Source organism: Herpailurus yagouaroundi, unplaced genomic scaffold (genome assembly GCF_014898765.1).
Source record: "Herpailurus yagouaroundi ecotype Mexico unplaced genomic scaffold, PumYag 182, whole genome shotgun sequence".
NCBI lineage: Eukaryota > Metazoa > Chordata > Mammalia > Carnivora > Felidae > Herpailurus > Herpailurus yagouaroundi.
Genome location: NW_024412413.1, coordinates 4,471,147 through 4,490,971, shown reverse-complemented (window position 1 = coordinate 4,490,971; position 19,825 = coordinate 4,471,147). Strand labels below are relative to the sequence as shown.

General features: G+C 56.8%; 1 protein-coding gene across 3 annotated transcripts in view; it reads right to left on the bottom strand.

Moving 5' to 3' along the window:
* KIAA0930 (KIAA0930 ortholog) overlaps window positions 1–19,825 on the bottom strand; it is a 39,004-nt gene that overhangs the window by 18,317 nt on the left and 862 nt on the right. Inside the window, exon 1 of one of the 3 annotated variants that reach the window (XM_040490581.1) lies at window positions 19,712–19,819. The exons of 1 other annotated variant lie outside the window; for it this stretch is intronic. In XM_040490581.1, the coding sequence (XP_040346515.1) occupies window positions 19,712–19,775 (64 nt within the window). In that variant the 5' untranslated portion in view covers window positions 19,776–19,819. Of the gene's footprint in view, window positions 1–15,333; window positions 15,410–19,711; window positions 19,820–19,825 lie in introns of those variants that run through there. One more of the 3 variants, XM_040490582.1, reaches the window with a different exon arrangement.

Below are 19,825 nucleotides of genomic sequence, written 5' to 3'. Positions count from 1 at the left end.
CGCCAACAGCCCACCCTCCACACCACAGCCATGGATCTTTACTGAAGGATCTCTTCCTGCCCCCCTTAGAACCTTCCCCCGGAATTCAGAACAAAACCTAGAGTTCCCACAACCCCCCGGTGACAGTCCCGCCCCTGCCCGGCGCCAGCCCACGCCTCCACCTGTCTGCCCTGGGACCCCTGTCCAGGCAGGTCCTCGCTGCATTCCGGTTACGGCTGAAATGCTGCCTCATCACGGAGCCTCTCCTGACCCCGTATTACTAACGTGCCCTCAGCGTTCTTCCTGTCATACCACATCTTATTTAACTGCATCACGACCATCCTGCCCCCGGTGTCTGCTGTCTGTCCTCCACTGTAGGAACGCATCCCGGGAGCAGGGACGTCGTCTGGGTCACCACGGTCACCGCCAGATCTCGGAGCCCAGAAAAGAGCTGAGGACACAGGAGGCGCTCAATAAATGCTGGCAAAATTAATGGCTCATCCCAACCTCACAGGCTCAGTGAGGTGGGCAACTCGCCCTGGTGCCCACAGCAGGGAAGTGGCCCAGTCAGGACCCTCCGGCTGAAGCCCGGGCCACCTTCTGTCAGCCACACGTCCCGGACTTAACAAGCCCCAGAGAAGCCCCACCTGCTGGGCTCCCCAGGGCCCAAAGCAATGACTCCATGGTGGAAGCAGGACGAGTGTGTGGGGCGGGTAGGCCTACTGTGTGCACCGAGCAGGTGCGATGGGAGAGAAGAGGAGAGGGCTGAGCCTCACCCAGCCTGCCCCCAGGCGCCCGGCATGTGCAAGTTAGGAGACCCAGCGCCGAGCTCTGAACGGAACAAGGGGCTTCGAAATTCGGTCTATCCCACCGATGCCATTAACATCATCTTAACGTTAATCGTTAACGTTATCTTAGGACCAACCCTACAAGCCCCACAGGAAGAAACTCAAACTGTCAGGGAAAGCCCCGCACACCTCACTCTAACACAAGGTGAAGAAGGTCCCACCGGGAGGCGGGAGAGGTGTTCAAGTCAAAGAACCACCAGGACAGCCACCAGAAGGGGGCCACGGCGACACGGCGGCGGCACAGACCCCCAGACCATCTCCACGCCCGGGACGCTCAAGGTCAAAGAGCAGGAAGAGAAGTCACAAAGCTCAAGAGCTGTCCTCCAGAATGCTTGAAACTGCCCTCGTGTCCCAGAGAAGCAAAACGAAAATCAAAGGGAACTCGAAAACCAGGAGACAGAAATCCGCAGTTGAGCAACGGACGTCCGTAATATAGAAGGAACTCACATCACAGAAGTTACGGAAGGAAATGCCTAAGACCCTAACAGCTCCATGCGCGGAACACCCAAAGAGGTAGCATAACCAGTTAACAAAAATGTGGGAAAACATTAATCCCACTGGTAATGAAATATCCATGACAAAGAACGAGCTGTCATTCTTAAGAGGGCAGGGTTGGTATTTACAAAAATCCCACTTACAAAAACTGGCGGGGTCTTACAAACATACGTGTTTGCCAATGACTGAGCCCTTCCTAGGTACTCACCCAAGAGATGAGACGTGTCTACGTAAACACCGGGCCACAGATATTCCTAGAAGCTTTATTCGTGACAGCCCCAAACTGGAGGCCAGGAAAACGGACCGACGTGACACAGCCAGTCAGTGGCCTATTACTGAAAGTAAAAACAAACTCTGATCCACACAATGCTAGGGATGCATCTCCAGACCTGCCGAAGACAAGCGTAAACGGCTACGCGGGTTTCTGCCTGCAGGGACAAGCAGCAAACGGCCAGTGTCCCCACACGTTCTGCCTCTCGTGGTGGTGGCTCCCCAGGTACGCGCAGCCACGAACCCCATCAGGGCTTCCGCTTTACACACGTGCAGTTTGTTTTACGTGAATTAGGCCCCAGTAACGTCAATAAAAAGTTGTAGCAGGTCCAGGATGGCGTGTAATCCGACGTTCGGGGAAGAGCCCAGGGCTTCGGCCGCAGACACGCTGACCAGAGCTGGGGGGCCACAAGGAAGTACCAGAAGCAAACAACGAGAGTGACGGGAGCTGCTGGACCCGATAGGGACTATCTTTCCCCTTCTGCTTTAATTTTTTTTCCAGTATTGTCAACAGGAAGAGGACACCCCCTTTTCCCGTGAAGGTACAACTTTTGGTGAATGTCATAGGGCTGATGAAAGAGAGAGAATGGACGGGGGTGGAGAAGGGACCCCCCCTCCCCCCGCCAGTCTTCGGAGACCTCGCGCTCCAAGTCCAAAGCTAGGGTCGAGAGTCCAGACTGGGCGAGATTTCTGGCTCCTGGAGGCACCGTGCGGTGTCAGAATTTGCAGGCACACCCAAGTTCAGGTCCCAGCTCTACTCCGCACTAGCCAGGCAGCCAATTCACACAACCTCTCTGAACCTCAGTGACTCCATCCGTAAGATGGGTCTCACCTGCCACCCTCCCGGAACTGACGGTGAGGACAGGGTGAGAGGCCAACAGAGCATCCTTTGCAAGCTGTGAAGTTCCATCCACATATGGGTTCGTGGGGACCCTCTGCGCTGCTGCTTTGCACATCTCTCTCAGCAACGTGGCCTTTCCCGAGGCCTGCCCAGCAAGAGATCCCCTGGGTCACTAGTCAGGCAGCTGCCACTCCAGCAGGGAGCTCCATCACCTGCAACACTCTCCCCGTCCCTATGTCCCTGTCTCCTTCGCCAGCGGGTTTTCAGGACCCTTGAACCCAGTGGAGGGACTTATGGGAGACAGGCAGCCCCTGATGCTGGGCCACTCACTCACCTGGGCAACACTGCAGACAGCCACCCCACCCCCCCCCTCCCCCGCCCGAGGGCCACCTCCCCTGCTGGCCCGGGGTCCTAAAGCAACATCTTTAAAAAATTTTTTTTAACGTTTATTCATTTTTGAGGGACAGACAGAGACAGAGCATGAGTGGGGGAGGGGCAGAGAGAGAGGGAGACACAGAATCCGAATCCGAGCCGTCAGTGCAGAGCCCGACGCGGGGCTCGAACTCACGGACAGTGAGATCATGGCCTGAACCGAAGTCAGATGCTTAACCCACTGAGCCACCCGGGCGCCCTGTTATGTTCTTTAAAGTAGCCAGAAACACGGGGTTGGCCATGTCACGCCAGCACGCGGTCAGCGGGGTCACCCCAGCGTGGGGTCAGCGGGGTCACACTGTCACCCCAGCACGGGGTTGGCGGGGCCACACCAGCGCTCCTAAGGGGATACCCAGTTAGGTTCCCGCAAGCCTCTGGACACACTGTCGTCCACCAATCAACATGCAACCTTGTTTTATGTGTGTTTGTTTCAGGACACCTGATTTAATACATTGTTGATTCGTCAACACGGAACGCAGGCCAACAGCACAGTAACTTGCGCCTGCGCGAAGCTCACTTAACACACAGACCTTCTCCACAAGGGCCCGTCACAGCCTTCTCATGCCTGGGACCAGACAGACCGAAGCATTATGCTTGGGGTTGCTTTATTTGTTATTTTTATTTTTTGAGACGGGGGCGCCCGTGAACGAAGGGCAGAGAGAGAGAGAGAGAGAAGTGGGGCTCACTGGGAGCAGGGCTCGAGCTCACGAACCATGAGATCACGACCTGAGCTGAAGTCAGATGCTCAACCGACTGAGCCACCCAGGCGCCCCTTGGTGGTGTTTTCAACAGCAAAATCACCAACACAAAGCACAAAAATGCAAAATACAGGCACTAAATCGACCGCAAAAGGACACTCGTGTACCGTATGAGCTGAGACAAGGCAGAAGCATAATGTCACCTTGTTCGACCTCGGGGGGGGGGGGGGGGAACCTGCACCCGTCAGGCAACTCAAACTTTTCACCACTGTGTGCATGTCTGCAATTAATCACGAAAGCACCGTAAGTACTGATTTGGTGGCCACCAATAAATTTTAGCAAGCAGGTGAATTTCCAAATACTGATCCATGAATAATGACGATGGGCCATATGGGAAGAACTAATAGCCGTCAGCTCCCAAGGGGTCCAACTGTTTCCCCTGCCTCCGGCAAATTATTGTCCATTGACCAGACCTTTGAAAAATCGTGAATTAGATTTTGGGAGGCATTCCTTGAAATCACCCCCGTCCACTTTAAGACCATTAAACCACGTGGCTTAATAAGCAAGCCGTTGTAACAACACCCCGAGTAAAACATTCACAGCCATTAAAAATGAGAACCGTGTATTACAACAGAGAAAACTGTCCGAGAGCCACTTCTAAAAAAGGTACTTTGAGTAGCAGGCCAAGAGATGTTTTTGAGAGGGCAATTCTACCAGAGCCTCAAGAAACAGCTAGTTCCAGTGCGACTCATACATTTTTAGAGCCTAAGAAATCTGCAAATTCTTTTTAACAAGGCAGCATAATGTTGATTCCAAAAATAGTGCATGCATATACATGCGCATGCAGGAAAGCACAGGCTTGTGGACAGCAACACAAAAATCTTCGAAGCAATATTAAAAAGTATATGCTCTTTCCAAGCAGGATTTAATCTAATACAAAAACGGTCCCATATTAGGAAATCCATCCATATATGCACTATATAGTGACAGATCAAAAAAAATAATAATAATAACACGTGATCATTTCCATGGTACTGAGAAAACATTCAGTAAAATACAATACCCCTTCTTGATTTAAAAAAAAATTCTCAGGACGCCTCGGTGGCTCCGTCAGTTGGGCGACCAACTTTGGCTCAGGTCATGATCTCACGGTTTGTGAGTTCGAGCCCCGCGTCGGGCTCTGTGCTGACAGCTCGGAGCCTGCAGCCTGCTTCGGGTTCTGTGCCTCCCCATCTCGGCCCCTCTCCTGCTCATGCTCTGTGTCTCTCTCTCTCAATATATAATAAGCGTTAAAAAAAATTTTTTTTAATTATCCATAAAATAAGAATGAATGAGTAGCTCCTTAAACATGGTCTACAGCTCAAGTAGAAAAAGTTGGAGACAAATTAAGTATTATCACAACCCAGTATAATTAGGTACTAGATAAGATATTAGACACTGCAATTAGACAACGAAGATATTAAGAATAGAAATCGTGAAAGTCCAGTAAAATTATCATGACTTACAGATGACATTATACCTGACTTGGAAAATGCAAAAAACTCAACTGAAAAATTATTCAAACACTAGAAGTCTTAAGTATAAATCCAGGCAGAAGGTGTAAGGGGAAGAAATACTCCGTTCAGAGTTTTTTTCAAAGACTTGAATAATTGACAGGTTTGCCGAGATCTTGGCTGGGAATATTCAAATCACAGAGGGAGCGACTTGGTAATCTAACATGAGCCAACAGAAAATGCCAAGAGAATGTGTCCGAATAAGCGCGAACGGCCAGGACACTTCGGGAAGAACCATGTGGGGACAGAGTTTGTATCGTTGTTAAAAACCACACCGGAAAAAGCTAAAAACCCTCAGGCACTACTAACAGCCCCAACCACCCATCATCACCCTTTGGTGTTGCCCGGGGCCGTGGGGTGCCTTCGTCCACCTCGCACAGGTCTACCTGCAGGACAGAAACCAACCAGCGAGGTCAAGAACAGAGGAGAGAGCGGGGACCTGTTAACCCACAGACTTGTGGCAAATACAACGCCGAGGCTCACCGGATGCTAGAAAACAAACCGAGAAACGTCCCGACCCCGCATCACCTTCCGGTTACCGTCTCAACCAGAAGCGGACTCCAACAAAAAGTTTTCCATCATTTTCTTGGGCAGGTTTGTTAATGTACACATTTGTTCATTTCTACCATTGCTTCCTTTGTGTTCCCTGCCACTGTGACTTTGTATCATTTCATGGATTCCATCTTCTCACAAACCTGGGATCCAACCATCTCTCAGGAACCACTGTTCCACCCGGGCCCAAGCCACCATCGCCTGCCGGCCTGCGTTACTGATACGGCCTTCTAACTGGTCCTGTGAAATCAGTTCTTGTCCCTTCCCTGCTTAAAATCCTCCCTGCGGGGGATACTTCCTCCGAATCTCCATCAGGGGCTTCCTGGCCTCCCTCCAGCACCTCACTCAAACACCTACCTTCTCGGGGAAGCCTTTCCAAGCCCTTGACCTGACTAAAACCTGCAAACCCCACCCCAACATCTCCTCTCCAGCTTCCTGAACCTGGCACTGTAGCACATCATCCGCATTTTACCTATTTATTTACTTTGCTCTCGGCCTTTCCTTAGGACAGGAGTCAACACGCGTTCCCTGAAAAGGTCCAGACAGAAAATACTTTAGCTTCTGCAGGCCATATGGTCCTGTCTCAAGTACAAAATCACCCAGAGCAACATGTGAAGAAATGGGCATGGCTATGTTCGAACACAAGTTTATTTACACAAAAACAGGCATCAGGCCAGAACTGGCCCACGCTTTGCCAACACCTGCCCCTAGGAGGACAGAGATGCCCCATGAGAACGTGAGCTCCGTGAAGGTATGAATATTTTTCCCCTGTGATCATACTGTTCACGGCTGCATGCTTAGTCCCTAGAAGAGTGCTCAGCCTACAGGAAGCAATAAATATTGGCTAACTGAATAAGCAAGTGACATGAACGAACTGGTTAATGAAAGCAACACGGTGATAGCACTTCAGCAGACATCAAGGGAAGAACACAGAAAGCAAGCACGGAAAAAACACACCGTAATTTAGTTTATATAAACATGGCGCTTCAAGCAGGCTGGAGACCGACTCTTCAGCAACTGGTCTTGGGGCAACTGGCAGGCTAAGGAAAAAGAACGAGGCTGGGTCTGTGCTCAACCAAAATAAACCCCAGAAGATCAAAGCTTTTAATGTTAAAAGTAAAATCGTAAAAAAAAAAAATCAATAAATTAACTGTGAGAGAATTTTTTTATTCTCAGAGATGAAAAAGCCTCTCTAAATAGACCGCATAAGATTTCAAAGAAAAGATTAATCAAACTACATAAAAATAAAATATTTCTATGGGGGGGAAAAAATAAAGCACCACATGCATCATAAACAAAAGAAAACACACACCAGAAAAATTACTGGAACTCTTTTTTTTTTATTTTTTAATGTTTATTTATTTTTGAGAGAGTGAGCGTTGGGGGCGGGAGGGGGAGTGCAGAAAGAGAGGGAGACACAGAATCCAAGGCAGGCTCCGCTCTGTCAGCACAGAGTCCAATGTGGGGCTCGAACTCACGACCTGGGAGATCATGACCTGAGCTGAAATGAGGCGCTTGACCGACTGGGCCACCAGGCGCCCCAAAATTACTGGACCGCTTAACTGAGGTTGATTTTCCCTAATAAATAACACGTTTCATCTAATGCACACAAAATGAAACAGGATGCAAAGCAAAGGCAGATCCAAACGGCGAGGGGAGATTCAAACGTGAAAACAGGCTCCACTTACACGATTACAGGAAAGTCACATGAAAACCACAAACGTCTACTTTTCGCCTCTTCGATCGACAAAAATCTAAACACCTGACAACACCCCCGGGTGAAGGCGATGCCGAGGAACAGGACTTCGCGTCTGGCAGAAGGGGAACGGGTAACGATCTCCGCGGACACGGCAGGGAACAAAAACCACAAATGCTCATCCCTTCCACCCAGCAATCCTCCTGCCGAGGGTTTGCCCCAAATAATGTAACTAATTGTAGCCCTTTGCGAAATACTGGAATGGTCCCCTCAACGGGGAAGTCGCGACAGAGGTCAGAGATCCTTTCCAGAGCGGGCTGCGATGCGGCTGTTCCACGAGAAGGGAAAGAGCTCTACCTGTGCCAGTGAGGAAAGGTCTCTAGGATAAAGTGAGCAGCAAAGCAGCCCGAGGGGTCCCCCCTGCTAACGGGACAGCCGGCCGCGACCGAACGCTGGCGCTCCGAGGCACAGGAGGGCGGGCGCTGGGCTCCAGCGGTTCTGGTCGGTGCCCGGCAGACCCCAGGCCCCTGTGTTCCACCTGTAAAACCACAGTAAGAATGGAAACCACCTCTCGGGGTTGCTGGGGGTTTTAATGAGCGGATACACGGGAAGCCCTCCCCAGGACGCTGGCGGGTGAGCAAGCGTTATTCACGCCCTCGCTGGTGCCACCACGGCGTCCCAAGACGGGCTACAGAGAAAGGGGCCTTCTTCACGATGACTCTCCTCATACCCTTCGAGTTCAGTGCCCTGAGCGTGTTCTGTTCTCAAAGTCACAGAAGGGGCGCCTGGGTGGCTCATTCGGTTAGATGTCTGCCTCTGGGTTTCGGCTCAGGCCAGGACCTCATGGTTTGTGAGATCGAGTCCCGCTTCGGGCTCTGAGCTGAGAGCGCAGAGCCTGCTTGGGATTCTCTCTCTCCCTCTCCCTCTCTCTCTTCCCCTCCCCCCCTCACAAATAAGCAAATGAATAAGCCTAAGACAGACTGAAGGAAGTAAACCAAAGGCCCACGGTGGTTCGTGTTCAGAGTGCTGGAATGACTCTTCCTGGTTGTCACATACTCTGTCGTATATTTATAAACACTTCTGAACTGAAATAACACCGAGGGTTTACCGAGTGCCGGGCACTGTGCTGAATACTTGTATCGCCGATGTTAACGCTGTGTGAAGCAGGTCTTATTTACCAGTGAAGACACGGTTGTCCAAGGTCACTCCCATCCACACCTTGCTTAATCTGGAGCCAAAAGGCATGGGGTGCCACTCGTAGGGGCTGGATGCTCAGTGCGGGGTGTGGGGCGGCCCCTGCCCCCCGGAGCATCAGGGGAGGGAGGATTTATCCACAACTCAGCCACGCGCGCGCGCACATACACATACACACACACACACACACACACACACACACACACACACACACACCGAGTGTTAATACTGCCTCGGTAAGGGTCAGGAGCACTAGGGAGGCTCCCCCGAGGAGGGAATTCATGTGAGGGCTCAAACCTACAGGTTAAGTGGGCGAGGGCAGGGGAAGAACATTCAAGGCCCCCCTGTGGGGCGATGCCCGGTGAGGCCGGATGGGGAAGGGGCCCAGGGGGAAAGATGCCCAGTGGGAGCCAGAGCTGGAGAGGATCCCACTGAATGGGGCCTCCGGGCCTCCATGCTGGCAGGGGCCAGGGGAGCCCTGAAGGGTTGGGCGGGGAGGGAGTGGGGCGGAGTCTCTCTGCTGTGGGGAGGGGCCTCCTGAGAGCACGCCTCTGCTCCGCCTGGCCCCCTCACAAAGGTGGGAGGTCAACTAGCCTCTTTGGGGAGAGTCCCAGGGAGACCTTGGCCCCTGGCCACCCGCACACCCCTGCAGCCGGGGCGGGATGAATAGGCCTCTGTGGCCCCTCAATAGGCCTTTCACCAACTCGTGCCTCTCAGTGCTCCTAGCTAGCTGAAGACCCTGCCTCAGGGCACAGAAGACAAACAAAGGAGCTGCGGGGGTGCCCGGCTGTGGTGACGGTGACGGAGGCCCTTGGAAGGGGAAGCACTGGTCAGACGGGTCCCCACGTGAGGGATCCCACGGGCCTGGCCAGTCCTCCGGGAAGCATGGGGTTTCGGTGATGCAAGGTGGCCAGCTCGGGTGAGGCCCCACACCCCTGCCCGGTTCCCCGTCCTCCTCACCATATGAGCCAGGCCCTCCAGACAGCCCCCCCAAAGTCTGCAGTGTGGTCCCTGCCCTTCCTCCCTGGCCAAACTCCAACGTAGCCTCAGCCTGCCAGTCCTCCCACCGTAGGGTCTCTGCCCCCGGCCGTGTTGGTCTCAAGCCTGTCTGTGCTGACACCGCAGCTGTCACCTCCCCCCACCGCCCCAGGCCACCTGCACCCGAGCACCTGATCCCTTCCGCCTCCGATGCACACTCCAGCTCAGACACCCTGTGAGGTAAAGTCACTGCTTCCATTCAGCTGATGAGGAACGTGAAGCTCGCAGCTCGAGTCACCCGTCTGACGTCAAGTTCCAAGTAGGCGGCAGGACCAGACTCCTGCCCGGGGCTGCCTTCCGAGCCGCGCTCCTAGCTCTAGGCCACGGCCTCGGCACGCCGGCTCCACACACCTGCCTGGGTGTCCCTCCCCTCCAGGACGAGACACCTTGCTGGCAGGATGACCCAGTACCCAGCACAGGGTGGGGCCCCCAGCAGGCACCAGCGAAGGCTGAACAAATAAATACGTCATGATGACCGACCTCCGGCTTCCAGCTGGCTCAGAGGACAGACACCACGGAAGGAAGCGTTGACGCTCGCCCAGAGCCTCCACCAGCAAGCGCTTTACTCCCGACCCCTTCTCACACATGCACGGCGCCGTGAAATCCTCGAAGCGCGTTTACAACCCTCGGTCACATCCGGGATCTCCCTAATGACCCACTTCGAGGTGCGGGAAACAGAGGCACCTGACCCAGGTTACCCAGAAGGGCCATAATGAGCCTTGGGACTTGGGACTGGAATCCATGCCAGGGCGGATCAGCACCGGCTCCGAGAGCGGGCTCTGCATGAGGCCCCGGGCACAGTGAAAAATAAACCCTGACCCTGACCGCCAGGTCGCTCTCACGGGGCAGGGCGTCCGCCCGAGTGGTCCTTGGCCCGAGGTTCCCAAAAGCAATCCCCTGGACTCTCCAGAACGGCAGCGCCTGCAAATGCCCCGCGGCCACTGTCACTCAACGCCACACCTCACTCCCCACAAACTGCTCCCAGATACCTCAATCCTGCCGGAGCACTTATGGCCCGAGAGTAGCCGCACATTCAAAGCTCCATCTCCTGTGAGCTCGTCATTGCTGTGGCCTTGTTCGAACTCCTGACTCACTGCTTCGCTCTGACACATTAAAACAGAGCCTATGAGACAAGCTGTGGTTCTGCAGGGTCACCGAGGCTCCCAGACACACGCGCAAGGTGCCCCATCCCAGACCGGAGCTGTGACCGGCCACCCTCGCGCCCACCTGCGCCCCACCCCGCTGCCTGGGCAGGAGACCACTTGCTCGTGGCCCTGGCCACGGCCCAGGGCCCCACCTCCACAGGCTACCTGGGTGGGGGCAGGTCACAGAGCCCCAGAGGCCTAGGTCAGCCCTGCAAGGCGTCCACAGCCCGCCCGCTCCAAGCACTGGGTCCCTGCGGACACACAGCCTGGCGAGAGGGACTCCAGGCCACATGACAGCACCCATTCTGCGCACCAATGCCAACGTCCCCTAGCGCACGGACGCGCCCAACGCACCCTCCCCAGCCCCCCGGGGGGGCGGCTCCCCCCCCCCACCCCCACCCCCACCCCTGGGTCTGGGTCACGGCCCTGGGCCGCACAGCCGCGGGCTCAGGAGGGGCCAGTCCCACATCTGTCTCCGTGTCGCAATCCCCTTCCCCTCACTGTGGAAACCAGGCGGCCCGGCTCCTGCTCACACACCAGACCGGGCGAGGCCACGGGGTGAGTGGGTGCCAAACGCCTCCCCTTGGGGAGACGGCGCGTCTGAGCGCGAGAGCGCACAGGCCACAGCCTCGAGTCCCACCCTCGCTGCTCCACGACCCTGAACAAAGCGCCCCGGCCTCTCTGGGCCTCGCCGTTTTCACCTGCCAATGGGGCGAACACCCCTCGCCACAGGGTTGTACGGGGCCGTGGCTGCTCTGGCTCCCACCCTCTGCGGGAGCAAGCGGGCTTCGTGGCCTCCCCGGCGGGCTCCGGGCGCAGCGCCTCTGCGCAGACAGGCCCGCACCCCTGCGCCCTGCAGCTGCACGGAGCCCCGCCGCGTGGGGGCCGCTCCCCTCCTCCTGGGGTCGGGAGGAATCTGGAATCGGGCAGGTGGCACCGTGTTGGCATCACCCAGAGAGGCCCCGCAAACGCAGCTGGGGACCTGCTGGTCATGAAGGCTGCAGCCTGAGGGCGAGGCCGGGGCCCCGGGTGGCAGAAGGACAGGGTCCTCGTTTCCGCCTTGTTGGGGGGTGGGATCCGTGACGCTTCCCATTTCTGCCTCTTCCCATCTCATTCCTGCCGTCCTGAGCCACGGCACCCCAGTGGCACCGAGCTCCCTGAGGCGGTGTCAGTGGCCCTGCTCGGTTTCAGGCAGTGGCGTTGTGGCCTGGTGAACACACGTCCGGGCACTGCGGGCTGAGAACGCTGCTCCAGGTCAACCTTCCTTCCCTCACTTGATGCAAGAGGACACTGAGAGCCAGAGGGGAGAAGGGCCTTGCCCACAGTCTGGATTCGACCCCGGGCTCTGTCGCCTGTCACAGGCAGCCTCCGTGACACTCTCCGACACTCTGGGTCTGGAGGCTGACCTCTGCCCTAGGTGGAGGCACAACAAAATCGGTCCTACCCTGCAAGGAGAACAGAGAGGCGCAGTGGTTTCCCCAAAGCAGCACAGCACTTGGGAAAAATTAAATTCTGAATCTTCTCTGCCCTCTTCCCCACTCTCGGTCTCTGCCAGGCAGCCAGTTCCGTGAGGAAGGCCCACTCAAGGGACACCCCTCCCCAGCACCCCTTGGATACCTATCCATCCACCCATCACCCACACCACCCCCCGCCACCCCCTCCCTGGGCTGGTCAGCCCACCTTGAGCTGCCACAGCACTGACAGCCCAGGAGGGAAGGGGGAGCCTGGCAGGGCGGGGGCGCGGGGGGGGAGGCCACACACAGAGCAGGGAGAGCGGCGGCACGGGACTGGTGGGACTGGCGGAGTGGCAGGGGCGCTGATTCTGTCAAGGGGTCAGGAAGCGGCCGGAGAGCCCCCCCCCGCCCCCCAAGGGCCACAGAGAGGCGCAGATCTCCAGCACACAGGGTGAGGCCAGACCCAGGCAGAGGGAGCGTTTCCCTCCTCCGCGAGGGAGGGAGAGGATCCTGCCTCCGCACTGTCTTAAGAAACCCACGTCTAAAGGGCGTTTTTCAAGATTTTTCAAACCACATCCAAAAGCAAAGGGGTTTTACCTGAAAGATAAACAGGAACAACAACTCCACCAACAAGACAAAAACCTGAAAACTAAGCCCCCTCTTCTCTGCTTTGCCAACAGACATTTTTCAAGTATTTGCTGGTCTTTCAAGGGAGGGGAATATATATGTATATATATATATATATTTTTTTTAATTTGTTTAAACGTTTATTCATTCTTTTTCTTTCAACGTTTTATTTTATTTTTGGGACAGAGAGAGACAGAGCATGAACGGGGGAGGGTCAGAGAGAGAGGGAGACACAGAATCGGAAACAGGCTCCAGGCTCTGAGCCATCAGCCCAGAGCCCGACGCGGGGCTCGAACTCACAGATTGTGAGATCGTGACCTGAGCTGAAGTCGGACGCTCAACCGACTGAGCCACCCATGCGCCCCTATATTCTTTTAAAAACTCAAGCTGGCCGGATGTTTGTCTCATGTCATGTCAGACACGGGACTCCCTTCTACTTTTTTTTTTTTTTTTTTTCAAAGTTTCTTTACTTATTCTGAGAGAGAGAATCCCAAGCAGGCTCCACACCAGCAACGCAGAGCCCTACTTGGGGCTCGAACTCAAGAACCGTGAGATCATGACCTGAGCCGAAAGCAAGAGTCAGACGCTTAACCGACTGAGCCACTCGGGCGCCCCAGGACTCCCTTTTTAAAAGGAGGGGGTCCCTCTCTAACTGAGCTGATGCTCCTGCCGCCCAGCCTGGGCTGGGCAAAGGCTCCTTCCAAGCTGGGTGGCCCCCGACCTTGGCCCCCACCGCTGCGGGCTCAACTCCAGCGGCTCCAACCCCTTACCTGTAGGTCCAAAAGCAACATCCCAGCCCCCGTCTGTAGCCGACGGGGGCCCTGAAAGGGGTGCACTTGAGCTTCTCCCCCTCACACGTCCTGGCCCTGTCACTGCAAACGGAAAAATAAGGGAGCCTCTGCCTCTGCCCTGTCGCTAATCAGCTCTCTCTCTCACCTGTGCGGGGGGCTACAGGTGGGTCAGATCAGGCACCCTGCCCCTTGTGGTCCACCTGTGGCAGGGTCCTCTCTGAGCCTCACCCCGCTGTCTGTGCAGACACAGGGTCGGGCCGGTGGACTTCCGGATCCTTCCTGTCCATCCGGCTTCCCCAGGCCGGGCTGTGACCCACAGGACCTTCTGCTGCCTGAGCCCAAACCAGGAGGCCGGCTGAAAACCTGGATCCAAGCTAAGTTTCCCACGAGGTAAGACCAATCCAGGAAATGAGGCACAGCCACCCAATGACCTTGCGGTCGTTGCGACGGTGTTTCGTTTGAACAGCACGGAAGATGCTTCAGGAGTTTTGAGTAAGAAAGCGTGACTAGGAAACTTTGTGTCCGGAATGTCGAGTATTCCTTAAGAAGGCTTTAGAAGGATTGGAAAGCAAGCCTTTGCAAAGGTGACGGTCGTCTCTGCATGATTGGAACTGTGATTTTTTTTCCCATCCTCTTAAATTTTCCAGTTTCTGTAATGTGCGTGGAATACTTTTTCAATGGAAAAAAAAAAAAAATTTGGGTTTTGGGCGTCTGAGGCTGTTTTTTTAACAAGTATCCTGCGTGCGGATTCTCCTGAGTGGCCTCACGGCTCAGCGGGTATTCCCGAGGCTTCCAGGCTCAGGGAAGGAGGCAAATATGGCCATGAGGGGCCACGGCACCCACCCTGGGCAGGCCACACAACCTCTCACACTCTTGCCTTGCAGAGACAGCCCTGCAGATGTGACCCTTGGTCTCCTCATTTATTTATTTATTTTTAATGTGTATTTATTTTTGAAAGAGAGAGAGTGCACGCGCACAGGTGGGGGAGGGGCGGGGGGGAAACAGAGGATCCAAAGTGGGCTCTGTGCTGACAGCGGCGAGCCCGATGTGGGGCTCGAACTCATGAACCGTGAGATCATGACCTGAGCCAAAATCGGACGCTCCACCGACTGAGCCCTCAGGCGCCCCTTGCCTGGTCTCTGAAGTGTGAGGTCCAAAGTCCTCAGGTTTCCCTGAAAGGACACAGAGTCCCTGCCTCAGGAGAGACCACAGGGCGGCCTCCTCCAGCCCCAGAAACGGACAGAGGCCGGAACCCACAGGCCTTAAAAATAGGCCCAGGAACCGAAAGAGGCACCGCTCACCACGCAAACGGTTACACTTCCTCCCCACAGCGCGGGCCCAGACCCGGCCCAGCCTGCCTCGGTTGGGCTGGAGGGCGTGGGGCCCCAGGGAACCCCGGGGAACTGTCCTCAGGGACCACACAAGCACAACCCCAATTCCATGCACGGGCACCGGCCCGGGTGCTCTGTATCCTCTGTAGCAGCAACAGCAAAAGCAAGGCTGGGGTCCGACTCCGTGTAGGGTCTGGACCTGCCCTGTCTCGTTTGCTCCTCACGCTGCCCGTGAAGCTGTCACTTCTCCTGCAATTCCCGTGACGCCACAGACTCTGGGTCGCCACTTCACAGAGGCTCAGCCCCCAGTCTTCCCTCCCAGCCACACCTCCCGCCAAACCCCCTCCCCGCCCCCCCCCCCCCCCCCCCGATGCCCAGCTACACTGCACCCAGCAAAATGGCAAAGGGCCAGGCTGGCAGGCTCCCTGGAAGGCAGTTTCCCCACTTCATTCCTTCTGGCTCATTCCACGAACCCCCCGCAGGATGGCTACCGGCATCTGACGGGCCGCAGCTGGAACGCCACAAATCCCACTTCTGCCACCTCCCAGCGACATGACTTTGGGTGAGTCGCCTGGCTTCCTGAAGCTTGCTTTTCTCACCTGCAAAATGGGGTGCCAACAGACTCTACCCCCATGGGCATGACTGCACCTGCCGTGCGACGGGCACAGGGCAGGCAGCCCAAGTCAATGGCCACAAAACCCCCCGAGGCCGGGCCGAGGGCCCAGACCACTGCTGCAGCCTCCACTCTCCTTCCAGCCGGGCCAGCCTCCCCCACTCCGCCCAGGCAAGTCCTGCCCTGCCGTGGCCCCTCTCAAAGGCCCCACACTGCACAATCCCCCTGAGCAGCCGTGGTGGCTCCCTCCTCTGTGGCCCCTGAGGGAACCTCTCATGCCTCCACCTGGGCCCTTCCTCAATCCACCTGCGCACACCTGTGACGACTGGACCACCAGCACCCTGAGGACAGGTATGGGTGGGTCCCCACGCCGCTGAGAGCTAAGGCTCAGACACATCCTGCCACTTACGAGCCACGGACCCGGGGACACGTTACTTCACCTCGAAACCTGCATCTGGTCCTCAGGACAAAGAGAAGAGCGTACCGATACCCACCTTAGAGGACGATTTCAAGAATAAAAGGAAACAGTGAACACGGAACACTCCTCTCCCCGCCCCCCTGCCAGCCTAGGCCACCTAAAAGGGGACATCGGTCCAGGCAGAGCCGCTCTGAAAGGTGTTCGGCCCAGGCAGAGCCCAAAGACATTCAGCACGATGTAGGCCCCTCCCCTCCCAGCGCCTGTCCACGGTGCACACCAGGCCCCGGGGCCAGGTCAAGTCCACGCGGCCCCATTGAACGTCAGCGGGGTGCTGCCTCTGTTGAGAGGGAGCCTTCCCGGTACGGGACGCTTCAGCTGACGTCCAGGGCCCGGGAGGAGGCGTCGGGCTAGATCCGCTTCTGGTCCAGATGTCGGCATCACACAACAGATTCAGCCCGAGAATCTGAATCCCTGGAGCTGCCTGGAATCCCAAGCAGCTTCCTGTGGATAAAACCCTACAATCCTGCTCGGAGGAGCCACAGCCCTGGCTGCTTCCAGCAGGGTCTCTCCTCCGGCTGAGTCACCTGCGCACCCGGCTTCTCTCCCCTACTCAGCGGTGCCCTCCCACCAGGCACGAGCAGGCAGGACCAGGCCCGATCCCCCTGCCTGACCCGCAAAGCACGTCTCCGCGGCAGACGCGGCCGAAGAGAAGATTCAAAAGACAGGTTTGGATCCACGAGGTGCCTTTCATCATCACAGCCAAGTGACAATCCCTGGGGCGGGGGGAGGTGGGGAGAAGCAGTCGCTTTCTCCCATCTTAGACAGACACTGTGACTCAGAAATGACAACAGTGTGTCTAGGGTCAAGCGTCTCCACCAGAGGCTCCCTCACACCTTCAAAACAACCTCAGAGAACATGGCATGGTTCTCAAGAGCCTCAGCTTTAATTGAACAACCACGGCAACAATCCGGGAGGTTTAAATGCAGGAACGTAACAGGTTGTCACAGCTGTGTGAAGTGGAGAAGAAAGGGCCGGGCGATCTGCCGGACACGCGAAGGTTCTTTGGGGGCGGCGTTCTGGGTGGGCAGGCCACCCACTGGGTCCTGACTCTACTCTGGCATTAGGTCACTATTCAGCTTGGCCCTCTCTGAACACACGACAGAGTGCACCCTTCTAAGAGGCTAAGGTTCTACTCTCTATACACCCATACCCTTATTTACTCGTCCAGAAAGCCTCTCCCTGGTGCTGCTAAATGTTTACTGGGTACCTGCTCTGCACGTGCCCTGTGCTGGGCACTGAGGAGTCACAGACTGGGCAGTGGCCTCAAGGGGCTCGCTTGCTAACCGGGGACACGGTCACACAGACTATTACAGCGCCACAATCAGCCTGATGATCCAGAAGACATGCATCGGGCACAAAGAGCCTAGGCAGTGGCACAGGAAGGGGAGGTGGGGCCACTAGGGTGGTGGCACTGGAGCTGAGGCCTGGAGAGACCCCTGTAGGTGTGCGTGGAGCAGGGGAGTAGGGGTGGCCTTCTGGGAGGAGAGAGCAGGCATAAAAGCACAGAGCATCAGAGCACCACAGGGACAGAGTTCAGGAGTTCAGGAGTTCAGGACGGGGGTTGGGGGGTGGGTAAGGCAGGAGGGAGGAGGGGAGGGGGGAAGGGTGTGGGAGTGGGGACCGCGTGCCCGGAGAGGAGACACGGGAACTACGGGGCATTTCTCCTCCCCAGATGCCACTCCCCTCTGTCACTGTCACTGTCACTCCCCTCTGAAACTCCCAGGGCGACAGGCACGGCGAGGCCTGGCCAGGGACATCTGGGGAGCAGTGGAGGGACACGGCAGGCTCTGCTGTCAGACTGGCCACAGGTCAACCCCAGCTCTGCCACCTCCTCACTGGCTTTCCCTGGGCAAGCCTCCCCCCCTCCCAGAACCTCCTGCTCATCTGTGAAACGGAGATGACACTCCTATCAGGCCAAGTCAGAATGGAACTGACAGAGCGCATAAAGGCCCTGGCACCGGGTGAGCAGCTCCGGAAATGTCAGGTGCTAGAATTCATTAGGATCGGCCTCAAGGAATGGCCCCCTGGGCTCCTGGGGGCGGGGCCTGGCAGAGGAGAGAAGGTGCTCAGAGAGGTGGGGAGGGGCTGCCCAGAGCTTGGGAGCAAACTGGGCGGAGGGGCTTGGAGCAGATGGTCCGTCAGACCCCTCCCATCCCAGACATCCTGGGCCAGGCGGCAGGTGGGCCTGGCACGCAGCCTGGCACACAGTAGGTGCTCAGTGAACGCCACAATGAACTCATGAGGATCCCTCAATGTCTGCTCAACACTGAGTCTTGACGCCTTATCAGAAAAGAAACCTGAGAAACCCATTTCCTGGCCCGTCCCTACTTCCAAGGCACCCCACCCTCGCTCCAGGAAAGGTCATTCCTGGGGCAGGCTGGGCTGGGACCTGCTTCCTGAGGGGACACGTAGTCTTCTGCTAAGGTAACTACAAAAAAAAAAACGAGGATTCGGATTCATTTCCTCTCCTCTCTAGACTCAGGGTGTGGCCTGCTGAGGGGCCCGGACCCCTAGGGGTGCCATGTCCCTGCTGCTGTGTGACCTTAGAGGGGATATGTTGGCACTTTGGGACTCCCCAGTGGTGAAGGAAGGGGGCAAGGGTAGAATCTCCAAGGCTGGCATCCCCTCCTTCACAACGCTGTCACCCCCTCTGAAACTCCCAGCTCAGATTGGGGTGGGGGGGGGGTGTTGGCTGACAATGTGGTATGAAATCATGACGGCACGAAGAAGGGAGGGGTCTTTTCATGGGGAAAAAAATGACAGCCACACACTACAAGGAAGGGGGCTCCTCGGCTCGGGTCGGGCAGGATCCAACAGTAGTGATTACCTCATACCCAGCCACTCCGGGAGACCCCACCCACACCTTCAGCCCCAGGCGTTTCCAAACAATACCAGGTGCCCCCCACCCCACCCCACCAGCAGAGGTAGGACTCAGGGCCTCAGCGAAGCAGGATCACACCCAGAGAGGCGGCAGTCCCTGCTCCCTCCGCTGAGTATGTGGGTTCAGGGAAGGGGGGGGGGCAAGGCCCAACAGGTCCCCAGTTGGAGCTAATGGCAGAGGAAGAAATGGCAGTGTGGAGAGGTGCGGGAAGACAAAGGCTTCAGGAAGCGGGGGACGGTGGCCCGGACACGCTGGCAGGGAGGTCAGCCCAGAGCCCACTGGGGGCCTGTTCCGCCCCCGCCTGGTGACGGGCTAAGGGTCTCCCCAGATCCCACGCCCACACTCCCTGCAGCGGCACCGAAGCCCCGGGGAGGGCTTCCTAGAGAAGGAAGGGACCTGTCACAACCCCGGAGAGGAAGGAGAAGGATGGACACACACACTCGAAGGGACAGACAGAAGGAGACACCGAGTGACCCGGGAAAGAGGAAGAGACACAGAGACGTGAGTGTGCAGGGCCGCTGTTGGGACCAAAATCAGAGACCAACACACAGGGACACAGGAAAAACCCATACGTGGAGACCTGGGGGGCGCACGGAGGAGGCCACGACAGGCAGAGCCAGAGACACAGAGACAGACACACGCATAGAGACACACGCAGAGACGTTAACAGAGAGACGGAGACAGGCGCAGAGACGGAGACACAGAGAGACCGAGACAGGCTCAGAGACAGGGTCGCACGCACAGACCGAGGCGCGCACACCCGCGGCGCTGGCGGCCCCGGCCCACCCCACTCACCGAGGCCGCAGACCTCCCGGCGCAGGCTGAGACGGCCGCGCTCCTCCGCTATGGCGCGCAGCATGCGCTGCAGCGAGCGCTCCTCGGCCTCGGCGCCGCCCGCAGGCTCGGGGG